The sequence below is a fragment of the Amphibalanus amphitrite genome, unplaced genomic scaffold (genome assembly GCF_019059575.1).
Source record: "Amphibalanus amphitrite isolate SeventyFive unplaced genomic scaffold, NRLGWU_Aamphi_draft 000289F_arrow, whole genome shotgun sequence".
In the NCBI taxonomy this organism is placed as follows: Eukaryota; Metazoa; Arthropoda; class Thecostraca; order Balanomorpha; family Balanidae; genus Amphibalanus; species Amphibalanus amphitrite.
In genome coordinates this window covers 553,217-570,421 of record NW_024881784.1, presented here as the reverse complement: position 1 = coordinate 570,421, position 17,205 = coordinate 553,217, and the positions used below count along the sequence as shown (strand labels likewise).

The window sequence follows — 17,205 nt, the reverse complement described above, 5'->3', positions numbered from 1 at the left end:
GTCAAAGATCATTTAGGTCAGGGTCATGAAATTTTCAGGGTAGGTGTAAAATTGATGAACGCGAGGGTACTGAAAGTTTTGTCGCGATCGGCTCCTTTTTACGCGAGTTATTCGCGAAAAACGGAGGGGAGTCCGTTCGACCCCTTCCCCCTATACGGGCGATGCGATGGTTAACCCGCGGGGGGGGGGGGGGGGGGGGGGGTTGTGTGCTTGAACACCCCTCATGTGGTTTTTCGCAGGTATCTCAAAATGAAAATTGCTATTCTGGCGCCGGGAACGATCTCCAACTATCTCAAGTACACAGAATCGTGATTTGATGCACTCCTTGCAAGGTTAGATGCGTCACTTTTGCAATGTTGACCTTGCGTGACGTCATTTATGACGTCATTAAGCTCATATTAGTTTTTCGTCAATATAACTCCCGATCAAATTGAGCTAGCGAGTCGGGAAAGCCACCAATGGACTCAGGAAGACGTGCCGAATCGAATGATATGCGACATGACCTCTTTCGACCAACTTCGTGACCTGGGGGCGCTGACCTGACCTTGACCTGAGGTCAACACCCTAAGTTGACCTGACCCAAACAAAAAGTATATCATTCGACGCGCCTGAGCGAGACGAACACGATGCTGCCAAAATCGCGGCTCTGCAGCCGTTTTTTTGCGAAGTTATTCACCAAAAACTGAACCGTATCTTGGGACACTTGACCTGACCTCAGAGGTCACCGGTTGACCTAGGACCTTAAAATCGGGTACCAATCTCTGCGTCTCGTAACGGCGCACACGCTCCGCGCTCGTTTTTTCCTCGACGCGCTAGCTTCACCAGGGGTGAAACGGCGAGGGGGGGGGGGTCGTACCCGCCCCCCCTTCGGCCGGCGCGTATGTAGAAAACCAGGCCCATGTCGTCCCCTATCTATCTGCGTGTCCACTAACACGAATGACGTCACGCATGTGGGCGGAGCTATGGGCGGAGCCTAACGCACGCGGCAGTCCAAGCCGCCATATTTGAATTTATATTTTAATAGAATCTTGCCGATATTTTGGGTGAAGTCAATTTATATGGATAGCTTGGTGACAGTTTAGCTATACGAATAATAATTTATTATGGATGTGCGTATATTCAGCTTGGAATTGCAATTAAAGTTCCGCACCGCATAGATTCGAACTCGGGACCTTCGGAATACTGCGCGGGCACGCTAACCACTACACTACCGCGACCGCGCGGCGGCCGGCGGCAGGGAGGCTGCGGAGACATGGGGGGGGGACATGTGAAAAAAGCAAAAGATTTAGCGAAAAACAGGTAATAGATAACTTGCAGAAAATTGTCTGCTCTTTCAGATAAGATACTTAGGTTTGATATATCTTGTGCAGACTTCATTCTACAGTGCTTCGAAAATCGCTCATTTACATGGAGATTGAACGGGGCTTCGAGACTTGACTCCAAATGACGTCACGAGCTGACGTCACGAAAAGGTAGAATCGCCGGACGACCCTACCTGGTATATAGGGCCTTGGTAGAAAACCAATAGTTCCGGCGAGGGTTAAAACGGACATTGGGTGGCAGCTGCCACCAGCCACGAATGACGTCTTCATGACGTAATAACCGTCTCTTGCTCATTTTTGAATTTCCATGCATTTGTAGAGAAGTTTTGAATCGAATATTTTAGCGGCATACCGCTAAAATATTCGATTCCAAATTGTGCCTTTGTAGAATTGTACCAAATTGTAAAATAAATTCTTAGCCAGACGCTGAAGCTGCCAAAACTCACGGAGAGCTTCAATAATGAGCTTCGAATCGAGCCAAACACATTCTGAAAAAAACTACAGGTAACTGCGTGGTAGCTGTCGAAGATGTCTGTTTTGAACAAGAATCTTGTTTTGAACCAAGATTCTTGTTTGAACCATCTCGATGTAAGTCACAGAGTGCACACGGCAGACTGCAACTGCCAACACAACTTCAAACAATAACTAAAGACACTAATGTTTTTTACTTTGATCTTTGAGTATACATTTAACATTCTACCTTTTACATTTATATACATGCATACATTATACATACATTTATACATTTTTTAATTTTTTTATAGTCACAGTGCATAGTCACATGCACTTTGCATTCAGTTTTTAGATTCTATTCGATGACGTAATATTTATCCATAATAGATATTTTATTTTTATACAAATCCTTGAAATTATTTTGTGGTTTGGCGGCGTTGGCGGCGTTTGTGGCGCGACGTTCCCGCCTCTTAGGGGGGAAAAGCATCTTGAATGTTTTTTTTTTATTGAATAGCTAATGATTTTATGACAGAGTCGAAATTGACGCTGCTTATGATATTTGAATAATTTTCAAGTTACAGCATTTTGCCTTCCACTATGTGCGACGCTACGAAACGCACGCTGTAAGTTTGGATTGCGATCATCATGTCATGATGTTGATGTAGCGCAAGCTGGTGATTTTACTTTTGATGTGTAGAAAATACCTAATTATTATTTGCTAGCCACTGCCTGTTTCTTATTAATATATGTTATTGAGGTAGTGATTTCAGATGGTTTGTCACATTTAAAAAGTTGCTAGGTACTGTGTTATTTGACTCGCTCTATGGTCTGGATTAAGGTCTAGCTACACAACGCAGGATCCTACGTCCGTGATCTGCGAGTTTGCGGGTTTTGCAGAAAATCGGTACGCAGGTCAAGTTCAGCTTATAGGAAATACACAGGGTCGGCTACACTGGGGTCACGCAGATTCAGTCAAGGAAATCCCGGACGTTCAGTACAGAGCTACAAACTTGTTTGCAGAATCTGAGAGATTGCGTGATATGAGACAGTTGTTGGCGCACTTGGTGGCGGACAGTATGAATCCAAGTGACATAATTAATAATTGTTTTTTTAATTTTCATGTGTTTTTGATGTTTTATAACAAAATAAACTAATTATCAATAAAATAGTATAGAAGACAGCAAACTTAGGTGTTTGTTGCGAAACCATTTATTAGTTGTTATTATTACGTCAGCATACAATAATTCACGGAAGCTCTGGAAAATCGCAGAAACCGATATCAAGGGAGTCTCGCAATCACAGAACTGCAGATCATGTACATAATTTGAATTTCCTGGATGGTCACGCATATTGTAGCTCAGCCTTTAGGATAGTAATATTTTTCATTGACAATCACTATATTTCCTATGCTTAAAGTTCCTTATTTACCTTACCTACCATGTATGAATAAGCAGATTAATAAATTTGCCCTTTCTGTCAGCATTTGCTTTTGATGTTCAATAACAACATAAACTATAAGATTCAAATAACCATGCATTGCTGACGATGAAAATACAAATACCGTAAAACGGGGTGTTAAGGGACAGTTTTGAGGTGTTTTGTTATATAACTCAAGAAGGGTTGGAGATAGAAGCATCAAATTGTCAGCATTTTATGTGGAATTTGGTGCTTTACATGCCTGCCACATTTAAGTTTTTAAGATTTATGCCTGCATATTATTTTTTATTATTTTTCATCACTGTCCCTTAGCACCCCAATGTGGGGTGTTAAGGGACACCTATATTATTCCAAGAAATGGTCATCAAATGCCCACAATTGGGGTGTGGAAGGGCACACAATTTATTTATTGAAATGTTTTGCATATTCTGTCACAAAACAAGTCAGGTTCATTCACCACTAATGACCTTTTTAGCCAATTACGTGTAATGCTGTTTACGCTTGTGGAAAATGTGCTAATTATAAGGTAAACAGAACCAAAAAGTAATCTTCTGTCATCAATAAAAACCCATGTTGAAGCTTGTCACTTGTCATTATGTTGCCCTCTTTGTTTTAGCCTTTTTATGATGACATCACATTTACTTACATCAGTCTCCATTGACCCATCATTGTAAAAGAGTGTTGAGATGTTTTGTTACATAACTTAAGATGTATTGGAGATAAAAGCATGAACTTGCCAGCATTTTATGTGGAATTTGGTGTTTTCCATGCCTACTTAATTAAATTATATTTAGATATTATTTTTATTTTTTCTTCCCTGTTCCTTAGCACCCCACATCCACCTCAAAATATGCATGTATCCGGAAAAGAGGAAGAGGATGATGAATGAATGGGTGGATTTGCACAAGTTTTTCAGGAAACATGTGCAATACATGTGACAATACACCTATGCATTCATTTTCCCTGTACACCCACTAGTTTATGTGGTACACACAGAGTTTTGGAGATGTTTCAATTTTGTGAAAATGTAGCATGATTTTCAAATCCATTTTTGAACCAAATCACTTGCATGAAAAACCATACCATTTTCTCCTATGGTCAAGAGCAAAACAGTGTCAACTACCACACTGAAGTTTTTATTGAACCTTCTCAAATTAGGAAGTTAATATGACTCAAAGTTTTTCCCATGCAACTGTCCCTTAACACCCCACTGTCCCTTAACACCCCATTTTACGGTACAGCAAAACTATAAGCAGAAGTCTGTTATAAATCGGCAGTAGAAAGATATAAATATATTCATTTTTACCTTGAAATGTAGATAACGGTGTACCGTCATAAAATGTTTTTATTTATAAAATATAGGTGTGTGGTGTGAATACATATCAATACCTATTGAAATAAATTGGCACGCCATCATTGGCTGTACCTATTAGACTAGGTACCTTCTGATTAGCATATGTATTGATTTGGTATTCTGGTTTATTCCAGCTATGTTGGAAACCTGGATCCAGCTGTCACTGAGGATCTTGTCATTGCACTCTTCAGCACCATAGGTCAAGTGAAGAGCTGCAAAATTATTGCTGAGGTAAGATTTTGTCTTTGTTTCCTTAATGCAGGCAAAACATCAGCGCTGCTTTGAAATGTGTTGGTAATTATTGAAAGCAAGTGTACTTATCTCAGGCATCCCTCACTTTTAAGATAAGGGTATCCACTTGCTTAGTGCAGACATATCAAATATCCATCTGTTGATCAGTGTGCTGGTGTTTATTTCTGTGTCAGTATACTCATACCTACAATTGGGGAACTAGTGTGACACTGAGGGCTCAATTCTTAGTACCATCACTCTTTTTTCACAGACTCGTCTGGTGTGGTAAAAAGTATACAGCCAGGTCTGTACACTTTAATTATCTTTAACACACTGAGGCCATGCATGGTGTTGGCAAGGGTCTACAGATGGATCCGAGACCAAGGTATTATTTTTACTTTTCTCTGTGTTATGAGCAACAATGGAGCTGGCGATGCCGGAAAACACGCGACGAATTACCAGAGTAGGTACTTTTTTATTCTTTGATGGGATGGTGGACCAATGGATGCAGCAAAAGGTATATTTTTACTTCTTTTGGGAAATTAGACCATGTATGAGTGCCCCTAATCACATACCACTGCCAACTGGAACAACACCAAAGTGTGGCTTTTGGTCTGGTCATCAAACTAACTGATGTGCATAACAACTTAAACTTGATAATTATACTGTAAGCTATGTAAATTGGCACACGTTGCTTCACTATTTTTCTAGATTTATCAGTTAAGGAAGAACCTTTTTTCAATTATTATATAACCCTGTATATCCTTCAGTTCAACTCTTCAATGCTTATAAATTAATGATGCTTTTCTCAGCAGAAGATATCAAGACATTTACTGAAAAGAACAGCATTAGGAACTATTCCCATTAGCTGCTTCAAATGGATATAGATGTTTAATTCATAAAGCCAGTATCTTGAACTTAGCCAATTGTACAGACATTCCGGGGCTGATTGGACGAACCTACTTAATAAGCTGGTGCTTATCCCTGAGGGGATAAGTAAACACATTATAATCTCATTCAGGTAAGCTTTCACATTTTATCTATTGGCTTCAATAACCCGCGTTCTACTAGTATTGGAGTGTCGACTTCCCAATCCCAATCTCTTTCAAGTCCTACCCTGTCTGAAGCTGTCACTCATGCCGATCCATTGTTTGGTTGACGTCCGTAGTAGGGCACTGCATGCTGCCCTTCACTGTGCGGCCCTCGCTGTTTTTTTGCCGTTTTGCTGACCGCAAAGCCGCAGTGGTCTATCGTGGAAAGCTTCCGCATCGGACTAGCAAAATCGGTAAGCCAGTTTTACATTATTCCTTATCAGAACTTGAGTAACCGTTGCTACCTTATCGTGGACGTTTTTATGCCGTGTAAATCCGATTAATGTAACATTTATTCTTACCGTTGTTTTCCAATCAATATTACTCTCCTTTTATTAGCGTTATGATTTCTTCCACATAGGGGCTAAATGAACCTTCACTTTCCTCTACAGATGCCGGAGTGGCGTCGCCTGGGAGTGACTTCTGGCGTGCATCGGGCTCGGTAACATTTTACATTTTCTCTCTTAGTTTAAGCTCGTTGCCGGTTTGTCAGGATTCCTGTTCCTTGTGTTCAGTGGTGGTGTTTGACTCGAGGCCGGTCGCGTGCCCTTAGCCGCCGCATAGCCCGATCTTTCAGAGTGACCGGAGGCCTGCGTTGGTTCGGCTCACACAGTCGTTTCCAGTTTTCGGCACCTTCCAGATCGCACTATCTGCGCCTCTCCCGAATGTCCGATTCTCATTCAGTATTTTAGGAAAGCTGTAATGTTTATTTGATCGCTTCTTAGTTCTTAGATCATTCGCATCCTCGCCCTAACTGGGGGAGATCTAAGCTTTAAATAACAAAATGTACGAAGCCAAAGTGTTTTTGGCCACATGATGTTCCCTAACCCGCGCCCCACTGGGATCTGCGTATAACACGCCCTACTGAGGGGGGGGGGGGGCTCTCCATAGCCCCCCCTCCTAACTCCGAAACTACTGGGCCGATCGTCAAAATTTAAACGGCGTCTGATAGCCCCGGAAAAACTGTCGAAAGAAACCTAATTTCATTGACCTCGAGGTCACCGATGACGTCACAGGTCAGGTCAAAGTAAAAATTATTAGCATTTCAGCTTGTTCACATTTTGGGCTCTGGCCGCCGTCTTACAAGTCAGATCAGGCTCATTTTTGGTTTACACACTCGTGAACAGATGCCCTAGATACCTTGAGGGTACCAAACATGTACTTTGATTTTCAGGTCAGGGTCAGGTCATCACAGGTCACGGAAATATTATATCATGCGTCGGTCACGTGACACATGTTTTATGGTCCATTTAGGCCATATATTTCGAATTTGATGTCGTATGTGTCATTCGAGGTCATTTTGAGTCGAATTTAGCTTAGGTCAGGTCACTTTCAGGTCAAAAAAGTTAAAATTTTGAAGTTTAATTTTTTCAACAAAAACGGTGTCTATTGGATGCAGTTTGAGCTCAGGAACACGATGGTGCTGTTTATATTGGTATACGATGTCAAATACGTACTGAAAAATTGATTATAAAAATTAATAATTGTGAATTTTTTGCAATAATGCGTATAACTTGGCCATTTTTGAAGATATTTAGCTAAAACTTGCTAGCGATAGTCATAAGCCTGCGTTCTGTCACATATATTCCGTTTTTTTTTTCGAAAAGTCAAAAAACTTTTTGAAAAAATATAAAAATATAAATTTTGAATATTATTTTATACAATTTTCAAAAAATTTTGACAATCCGAGATTGCAGTTTGATAGCGCAGTCAGTTTTGAGTGCTTTCATGCAAAGAACTTGGATCTAGCTCAAAAACTGAGCTCTTGGGAGCGATTGCCGTGGTTCAATGTTTTGCGTCGAAATCGGCCGAACATGACGTCACTCTGACGTCATGTTCGGCCGTACGAAGTTCAAATTTTGACACAAGGTGTCAAATTGATGCAGCCAAAGGTACCTACTGAAAGTTTGGCGTCGATACGTCAGTGGTTTGGAAGTTATTGCAGAAAAACGGGAGGGGGGGGGGCTATGAACAGCCCCCCCCCCCCAGTGGGGCGCGGGCGCTAATATGCGTACAAATTTTAAAGGTTTCAGCAGAAAATATTGCAGAAATATTGCTTTCAGGCTTAAAATTGAACATTTGACATTACCGCGCATTGTTTGTACTCTGATGACCCAAGACCAATTAAATCTTAGGACTCCTCATTGACGGTTCAACATGTTCTTGCTACAACTCCTGTGCTTTGAAATTGCAGTTATGTATCCCGCGAAATGTTGATCTAGCGAACAGGTACCTCGCTCTCGCAATGGCTTCCATAGGACTCACTTTTCTCTCTGATGGGAGTTAATGAAAATTCGACGTAGAACGCATCAGTCATTTTGGCTCCCAAACAATCACGACATTATGGCTTCATAATGAATCTCCAAAGAAAACACGACTCGGTCTTTGGTTTCCAAGGAACCGGATTGATGTTGGTTTGCCGTCATAGATTTATTGCGTGCTTTCTCATTTTTGCTGTTGTGTTTTGTCTCACTACAATTCCACCAACATAAATGACCTGTAGTTGACGCGCTCTTAAACCCCAATGAAGTAATGCCACCATCCGAGCGTCATTTCATTTGGTCCAACGACTGGCACCAAATAAAACATACAGGCTTGCTTCGTTTCTCAGGTGTGAAGTGTTTTTGAAGTATTTTGAAGACATATTATGCGTTCTATTGATTCATTGTTTTCTATTTGTTCATCCCTTCTTTAATGAGCACATGTATCAAGTAGTTAATGATATTTGCAAAAAAGAAATAACTCAAAATTTGAATGGACGGATTGACCGAGCCAAGGCTTGGATTGAAGGTAAGCAGAGCTCATTGCGCAGTCCTCGACCCCCTTACCATCTGATCGCGCGGTCCCGAGAAACGGGAGCATTTATGTAGATGCCAAAGTTTAAACGTTTGTCGGCTGATCGTTTCTATGCCTCGCGGCTCATTTCAATATTATCCAATCTTCTTCATTGTAACTAGTATTGTGGTTTTAGAGCCTCCCGACAATATGGATGCTGGTTTGCTTTGAAATGAGCTCATAATGCTCAGTGCAAGCAAGGCTGGCTCGGGTTCATTCCATGAATAGAAATTAGTTTTAGTGCAGCTTCTTTTACCTACCTTAGTACCTTGTCAGTGATCGATAACGATCGAATTATGGCATAGACTTTCTGTATCTCGATGCATTCTCAATCAGAATAGCCATATATTTTACCTAATGATCTATGCTATTGGTTGGCCAACTATTTTAAGTGGATCCGTGAAAGCCATCTTGTTGGGATCCATCAGATTTTCTTTTTCTTTTTAACGTGAAGTTGCGATTGTATGATGTGTGCGTTTGGATCCTAATTCTTATGTGTATCGTATGTACAATGTACAATGTACCTACATGTATAATCTACATTGTACAAGGATGCTTTGGTTGTGTTGGCATACGTCCGTCCGTCTTGAGGAACCGTCCAGTATATTTGGGCGGCCAAACTTTCATTCATTGATTGACCGGGCCAATTTGGCAATGATTTACTAATGGTTAGCGATGGTGCTGCTGAAGAAGAAGAGCCGCAGCGTGGAGGGCTGACAAGACAACGGGATGCCACACAGCGCTGATCCGAGCCCGCCGATGGGTGGCGCCGGTGCTCTCGTCCGAAGTTGAGAATGGTCAGATCAGTCGTGTCGGTCACGGCAGTTATCTGCCAGTGACCCCGTTGCCGAAGATGCCTGTGGTGTCACCAAAAAGGCGCGGATGCCTGCCTCGCTTCTCTCTACTAACAGAAACTTTAAGAGCTCCTGAGGTCGCAAATCTACAACTGCAAGATTGTGTTTAGTGGGTTTGGTGGAACGTTATCTTTTTCAGGTACTTGGAAGCTAGTCTGCTAAAGTGGATGGATTCAAGGTGAACGTGGTTTGAAAGTTTTCGGCGTTGATTTTTCTCTCCTCAGGAAGATGTATACACTGGCGGATCGGAGAGGGCATTTGGGACATTTTTCTCTCCTACAGGATCCGAACTCGGTGAATATTTGTCATGTTCCTCGCTGAACCGGAAACTTAGCAACTGTATTGGTAAAGTTTGCTTTAACCCGCGCCGTGCTGGTGGCCTGAACTTTCCGCCGAGTGCTGGGGGGGGGGGCGTTTTCACGCCCCCCGTCTAACTCGGCTCCTGGGCCACGTAGCGACACGCGGTAAGCGGCAATCGAAAGAGCGTCAAAAATAAGGACGAAAACACTTCGGTCATTTTTTGGGTCAGGTCAAAGGTCAGGTCACCAGAGGTCACCAAAGGTAAAATGTTGACTATTTCAACATTTTGGAAACTGCCAACGGGTATCTCGGGAACCGATAGAGCTACAGCGCCGCGGAAAAGCGCATTCGATAGCCCTTTTACAGACCTTTCTGAGTAATGTTCTCAGATTTGACCTCAGGTCAACGGTTTAGCCTCCAGAGGGCAAAAACTCCAAAAATAGCCGTTTTTACGAAAAACGTTTTTTCGTCAATAACTTTTGACTCATAAGCGCCATGACATTACTTTTGCCAGCATCGTGTTCCTCTCGTCGAGACGCGTCGAATGAACTATTCGTTGACCTTGAAAGGTCATTTTGAAAATTTGACCTCAGGTCAAGGTCATGACCTGACCGAAAAGGGTCATGTTGCATATTAGTCGATCCGTATCGTCGAGCTGAACACATCTGACGTGTTTTCACCGCTCTAGCACGTCTCTATCAAAAGTTATAGCCAAAAAACTGCTGGCGACCGTTCATGACCTGAGATGACCTCAGGGGCACACAGTGGGGTCACAGGTGCATTTTTCCTATTCAGTGTGTCATGTTTACCTATGAACCGATGTTTGAGAGCGTTTTGAATGATATTCGTCCAAAAGAGGCGCATTTCAATTTTCTCCCATTGACTTATAATGGAGAGGTCTCAAAATTGACCTGACCTTAGGTCACAGATATCAAAAATCCGAGATATACATTTTATACATACTGTTACTCATATCAATCGCTGAAAGTTTCAAAGTGATCGTTCAGTCGGTGTAGCTATAGCGAGCCTTTGAACTTTTTCTGAGGTAAGGTCACTTGACGTGACCTGGTGACCTGACCTTGAACGGCCTAGGTCTGAAATTTTCACAACATGTGCGGAAATGATGTAGGAACACGTGTACCAAAAACGGCGGCGCTGCGCGCCGCCGTTTTTGAGATATTCGCGAAAAACCTGAGGGGGGGGGGCGTAAAAACGCCCCCCCCCCAGCACGGCGCGGGTTAAACTGCACAACAGCGGCAAAAGCAAGCGATTCCGAGTTTTTTTTCGAATTTGTAGAACTTTTTTTTTACAGAGTACGCCCCCCACAGCTTCCAAAGCCACTTTTCTGGATCCGTCAGTGCATGTTCATTGTGTGCGATGTTTGCGGATACGCTTATGTCTTCAGTTCATATCGAAAATGAAATGCATGATTGATTTCTGCCTGGTGAAAGCAAACCTGACTCTGTATCTAAACGCAACTCAACCGCCGCCCTGCCGTCGGTAAACTCCAACTACCAAATGTGTGAGGATGTGGGTGGAGACCGAGCACCTTGCTTGTTCTCGGCTCCTCATAACCTCTAATTACATATCGAGGTCAAAAGCTATTAAGAAAATAATCGAAAGTGTTGTGCTTACTTTCCAGCTCAAGCCATACCTACTTGAAAAGTAAACAATGCGAAATCTCATCAGCAAAATATTTTTTACCACTATATTTAAATAGTCTTAAAGGAAATAGTTCACCATGGGGTTTTGAACCGGAATAGCAGTTCCGTAGCTTGAGCTGAGACAAGCACAAATCAGGAGCTTTTACGGCCCAACGATCACCCTAGGCAAATATATTCCATTTCTGGTCCCGAAAAAGGTGCCTTACTTCAGGGATGTGTGCCTTGCAGGGGTCATTTCGCTCTTTTAAAACTGAAGAGTTCTTCCTATATTAAAATATAGAAAATAATCTTTTTTATAAAAAGGTTTTATATTCTTTGCTGATCATTTTGAGCATAAAAATCATAAATCCATTCCAAAAAACTAATTTCGTGAAAGTGAACTATTCCCTTTAAAGTTAAATAAAATTTACAGATAATTTAGAACTTCGCTGAGAAATCAGACGTTATACGCGGGTGGAAATATCAATAGAACCGATTTATGTGGTTACTATTGCGCTTCTGCAATGTTGAAGTTCCGACGCTACTGTTTACTGTATTGTGTTTTCTTTTGGCTGCTTGTAAACATTTTCTTTCTTCATTTGGTAGGGATTCACCTGTGGTATGTTACATAATCCGTGCGCTGCTGTGCTTGACGATGTGTGACCTACGCAATAGGTCACTGTTGATTTATACCCACCAGGCTACTATGCGTATATCCATTACGGAAATGCCGTATCGGACGCTACGCCGTGAGGCATTGCTCTGCTAATAAATGTAAATAGCGAGGTTCGGAGATGTGGTGTAATTGTGAGAAATGAGAGCAATAACATGACGCGAGAACAGTTCCCGTAGATAAATGGCAGCGACTATAGGTCTGATAAAAGTGGCATTGATTAGTAATAGTGCATCGCACGGGCTATAGGGAAACAACGCCAGACTTCATTGTGTTCGGCAGGCAATATAGGAAACTATTTAAAACGCTGCTTTTGGTATTGAAATTATAAGTGCATCGGCACCTTGGTTGGTGTTGCGAACTGCGTACTTCGTAGGCCATGTTTGCTATCACGGGCTCACTTTTTTATTGGTGGGGATGCAATGATTGATTTTAGGATATCAAGGCCATTCTTACCAAAAGGTGCTAAAATTTCGTAATTATTTGATGGGTTCATGCCCTAACAGGGCTATGTATATACGACACCCGTGTGAGTATAGTGTAGATAAAGTATTTAAGATATGAATTTTTACCCTTCACTCTAAGTTTCACTTTTATTGAAACTGCTGTTAATGTTTTTAAAATGCTGGTCATTAAATGAAAATGACCTGATAGGTACTTTAAAGTCAAAGTAGAGAATAAAATAGACTGACGAGGCGTTTTATCGCTAAACAGGGCTTGTCACAATGTCATGCCGTATGCGAATGACTTCAGATGCTGGAAATGAAGTAGTTAATAGACTGACGGACGTTTTATCGCTAAACGGAGCTTGTCATGCAGCAGCCACTAGCCAAAACTTCTTTCGTGACCTAATCTTCCCATTTTTGGTATTATCAGCAAACGTACTTTACCTTTTTCTGGTAAACAATGGTGTGTTCGTGCCAGGGCTGCGGAGTCGATGGATTTTCGATAAGGAATGGGCCCGAGCACTGCGTCTTTGGTTCTAGCTGTAGGGACGTTAACCTAACCACTTTCAGTCCTGGTGATTCGTATACTCCTATCTTAGGCTCTGACATGTGGCTGGCAGGTCAGTAACCCACGCCGGACCGGTGCTCGGCGCCAACCTCGCCGGGCCGGGGGTGTTCACCTCCCTTCTAATCGGCTCCTGGGCCACGTAGCGATACGCGGCCCAGGAACGTCCAAACGTCCGAAATCAGGAGGATAATATGCTGGGTCATTTTTTAGGTCAGAATTCAAAGGTCGGATCACCAGAGGTCATCAAAGATAACATATTGTCTATTTCAACATTTTTTTTTGAAACACCGGCGCATAATTCGGCAACCAAGAAAGCTACAGCGCCTCGGAAAACGCATCCGATAGCTATTTTAGCGCTCTTTCTGGAGTGTGTCCACAGATTTAGCCTCCAGAGGGTAAAAACTGGAAAAATAGCCGTTTAAAAAATGTTTTTCTTCAATTACCTTTGACTCAAGAAAGGTACAACGGTTTATCTTGCTAAGATCGGTTTCCTCTCGTCGAGACGCTTCGAAATACCAGGTCAGGTCACAGGTCAGGTCACCAAAGGTCACCACATGAACCCAACTTTACTAAGGTTGTGCGATGCATGTTTTATGGCCAGTTTTTCATTTCCAACTCAATGGTATTGGTTATAAGACCATCAGGTACGGTTTAGGTCACTGTCTGGTGGAGGTCAGGTCAAGGTCAGGTCAAAAAAGGTCAAATTTCAAAGTTGATATTGTTGCATAAAATGGGTATTGATTCGATGCAGCTCGTCACGGGGAGTCTAATGGTGGTCTTTGTTTTGCGCTACGAGGTCTAGAATTGCTATAAATTGAGTTTGAAAATTTGACGTCATCAATTTTGAACAGTTTTTTTCGCTATAGCCTATAACTTGGTCAAAAAAAGAGGTATTGATCTCAAATTTGGTATGTAGATAGAAGGTAGTAGGGAATATCACATATATTCCGGTTTTTTTTCGAAATTCAAAAAACTTTTTGGTTTTTTAGGCTATTATATTCAAAAAATCTATTTTTTATTTTTGGGGGTCAAAATAAAAAAAAATCGATAAAGCGAAATAGCAGTTTTGTAGCCCTCTTGATTCCACACCTTTTATGTCTGAAACATTTTTCTGTATCTCTTAAGCTGTAGGCCTGAGAGCTCTTTCCGCGAAACCTTTTTTGGGTCGAAAATGGCAAAAATGACATCACTCTGACGTCATTAGCGGCCAACCTATCATAGCCTTTGGAAAAATGTTTGGTCACCATGTGCGCTGGCTACTCCCGGGAGGGTGCTGAAAGTTTGGTGACGATCGGCGCAGCGGTTCTCGAGATATATCGAAAAAACTAAAGGGGGTGGGGGGCAAAAAATGCCCCTCCCCACCGCCTGGAAGGTTAACAATAATTGATTCACGGGTAACTTTCGATTTGTGTATAAGGTGGTCCACTGTGTCTCGTGGAGCCACTCCAGTGTATTCTCGCGGGCCTCCCGCATCGACTTATGCATGCCACGGAGCCAGAGCCTATGCGATGCCCGGGGTCAGTTCCAATATCACGCGGAACCTAGTACACCGGACGACCTGCATCAATGTGATGGCGTGAATTTGGATGAGCCGGGCGGTTCAGAATGGCGTGACTTGGCAAGCGAGGTCATTCACTGTCAGGGAGTTGTGCTTTTAGGAGTTATAGTGTCAAAGTTGACCGGTATACGGGCCAGTGTGTGGGCTGTTGGAGGCGAGTATAGTAGGGTATCGGTTACAGTGGCGGATCCAGGGGGGGGGGCTGCGGGGCTGGCAGCCCCCACCCAAGGAAAACTGGCGCCACTGCGCCGAAGGCGCAGTGGCGCCAATTTTCAATTCGCAACTCATCGGAGTGCCGCATACTAGGACTAGGATGCAAAAATCAGTCGAATAACGTCGTTTCAGTACGCTCCGCACCGATATTTCCAATCGTGTGGTGTCACTGTACATACTGATCCTGGGCGCCTCTTGTCAGGGCCACTGGGCGCCAATATTTCAGCGCCAATACGATGCGACTATGGCGCCCATCCGGGGCGTGGCGCCCAATTATGACCTGCAGCCCCTCCCCAGTGAAAATCCTGGATCCGCCACTGATCGGTTAGTCACGATTCTTCCTCTCGCCACGCCTTTTTGTTGAATGTTGCAGTGATGTGGTGTCCGTCGTCACCGATCATTGCCGCCATTGGATGCCCTAAAATCGAAACCACCAAGCTGTGCGTTTTTTTTTTTTACTCATGCTCGCCGTCTTTCAACGATCCATTCCAAAATGGATAATGGACGCAAACTCCCAAATAGCCCGGATTCCTTAACAAACTAAATGTTAAAGCCATGGAAGTAATTCATATGCCGTTTCAGTTACGTTATTTATTCACCACACTTGCACCAGCCGTCGCAATTTTACACACATAGGTTATCACACATGGGCTAGCGATTTCAATTACATGCAGGTACTGGCACGGGAAAGCTTGCAGCACACTTCACTTGTCAATCAGATGTTACAGTATTGCCTTGAATAGTGTTCTCGAGGCCTGTAGGTCCGTACGAGTATGTTGGGCCTGGTCTTGTCCCTGTGTTCACTGTGCAGTGTGCAGTGCAGTGGTAGGGGAGACTGCGAGGAGGGGGGGGGGGGCGTCTGGGTCCAGTGACGGGCACACCACGCCGTCTGCTTTCAGAGCGCCTCCGACCCGTACTGCTTCGTTGAGTTCGGCGACCCGTCCACGGCGGAGATGGCCATCAACACGATGAACAGGCGCAAACTGTTCGACAAGGTGGGTCCGAGCGGCGTGCTGCGTCGCGCTGTGGGTCGGGGCGGGCGGCCGCCGGGAGGTGACGGCTGGGACGGGTGGGACGGCGCACAACGGAACCCACCGAACTCGCCGTGCTGACGGCATTGTGGACGCAGCGATTGTACATTACTTCAGTACAACTCCCGCTGCTTAAGTGCCGGCTTAATCAGTACGAAGCGACACTGGGCCGCCGATTTAGGTGGATCCCGCGCCGGAGGCGGCGACGGCCGCACACTCGCCGCAGCGCCGTCGCCGTCGGGCGACGGCGGCGGTGGGTACGTAGGTGGCGCTACCACCGCGCAGCTCCTAGGTAGGTGAGTGCCTCCCAGAGGCCAGTGCCCAGTTGCATAACATGAACAGAGGAGCGGTCGACTAGCTAGCGTGTTCTCGACCAGAAACAAGACACTGGGTGGACTGGAGATCGGTCGGGGCCTGTCCCCTCAGCGTAACACACAGGCCGTAACAGACAGTTGGTCGAAATCTGGCTACAGAAATGGCGTGAGGCGCAGTAACTCGTTTAGAGCTAGCGGTGTATGGGCGAACAGGAACAAGGGGCTGGTCCCGTATGAGGTGCCCCAAACAGAAATCCTGTGAACTAATGAAATAACCCACCGTTAAATTGGAGAATTCTAACAGTCCTGCGCGACTTGCTGAATTAGTCTAACTCATGGAACATGGTTTAGCTCTATGTTAAGCTCTGTGAACAGGGAGCTATCACATGATGGACTAAATCTCACATTTTGACTTGCGTGCAAACTTTTTTGTTCACCCGGTGAAAAGCTGGGCTGTCCATCATCAAGTGGGGTTTTACAGACATGAGACATTTTAAACCCCTGAGGAGCTTCAACCCCTGTTGTGATGATGAGCAATAAGGTACTTGGTTCGGCAACATTATTTAGCAGCTGTATTTTTAATAGTTATTACGCTTTGTGTGCTAAACTCATGCACACCACCACGAGATAAAACAACTCGCTCTCAGCAATAACCGAAATCTGTCAAACGTTTCGCCGTGTGACGTGCTGCTGCCAGGGGAAAACAGCATAGGTATGCTAGTTATTTATGCACCTACACGTGTGTTAGTGCCGCTTTACGCGTAGAGCTTAGTATGCACCGTTTTTTTTTTCTGATTCACACTAAGACCGTTAGTAACGAGGTGGTTTTGATGCATTACAAACGCCCGGTAACAGTTAACCACCGTTTATCTACATGATGGT

The 17,205-nt window shown here is 43.7% G+C and overlaps 1 protein-coding gene across 4 annotated transcripts in view; it reads left to right on the top strand.

Annotated features, from left to right (window-relative positions):
• Positions 1-2,196: 2,196 nt before the first annotated feature.
• The window catches only part of LOC122387537 (nucleolysin TIAR-like), a 201,417-nt gene continuing 186,408 nt past the window's right edge, over positions 2,197-17,205 (top strand). For 2 of the 4 annotated variants that reach the window (XM_043377801.1, XM_043377803.1), the window contains exons 1-3: positions 2,201-2,398; positions 4,701-4,797; positions 15,878-15,973. In XM_043377801.1, coding sequence (XP_043233736.1) covers positions 2,373-2,398; positions 4,701-4,797; positions 15,878-15,973 — 219 coding nt within the window. In that variant the 5' untranslated portion in view covers positions 2,201-2,372. Of the gene's footprint in view, positions 2,399-4,700; positions 4,798-15,877; positions 15,974-17,205 lie in introns of all 4 variants that reach the window. The other 2 variants (XM_043377805.1, XM_043377802.1) reach the window with 2 other exon arrangements.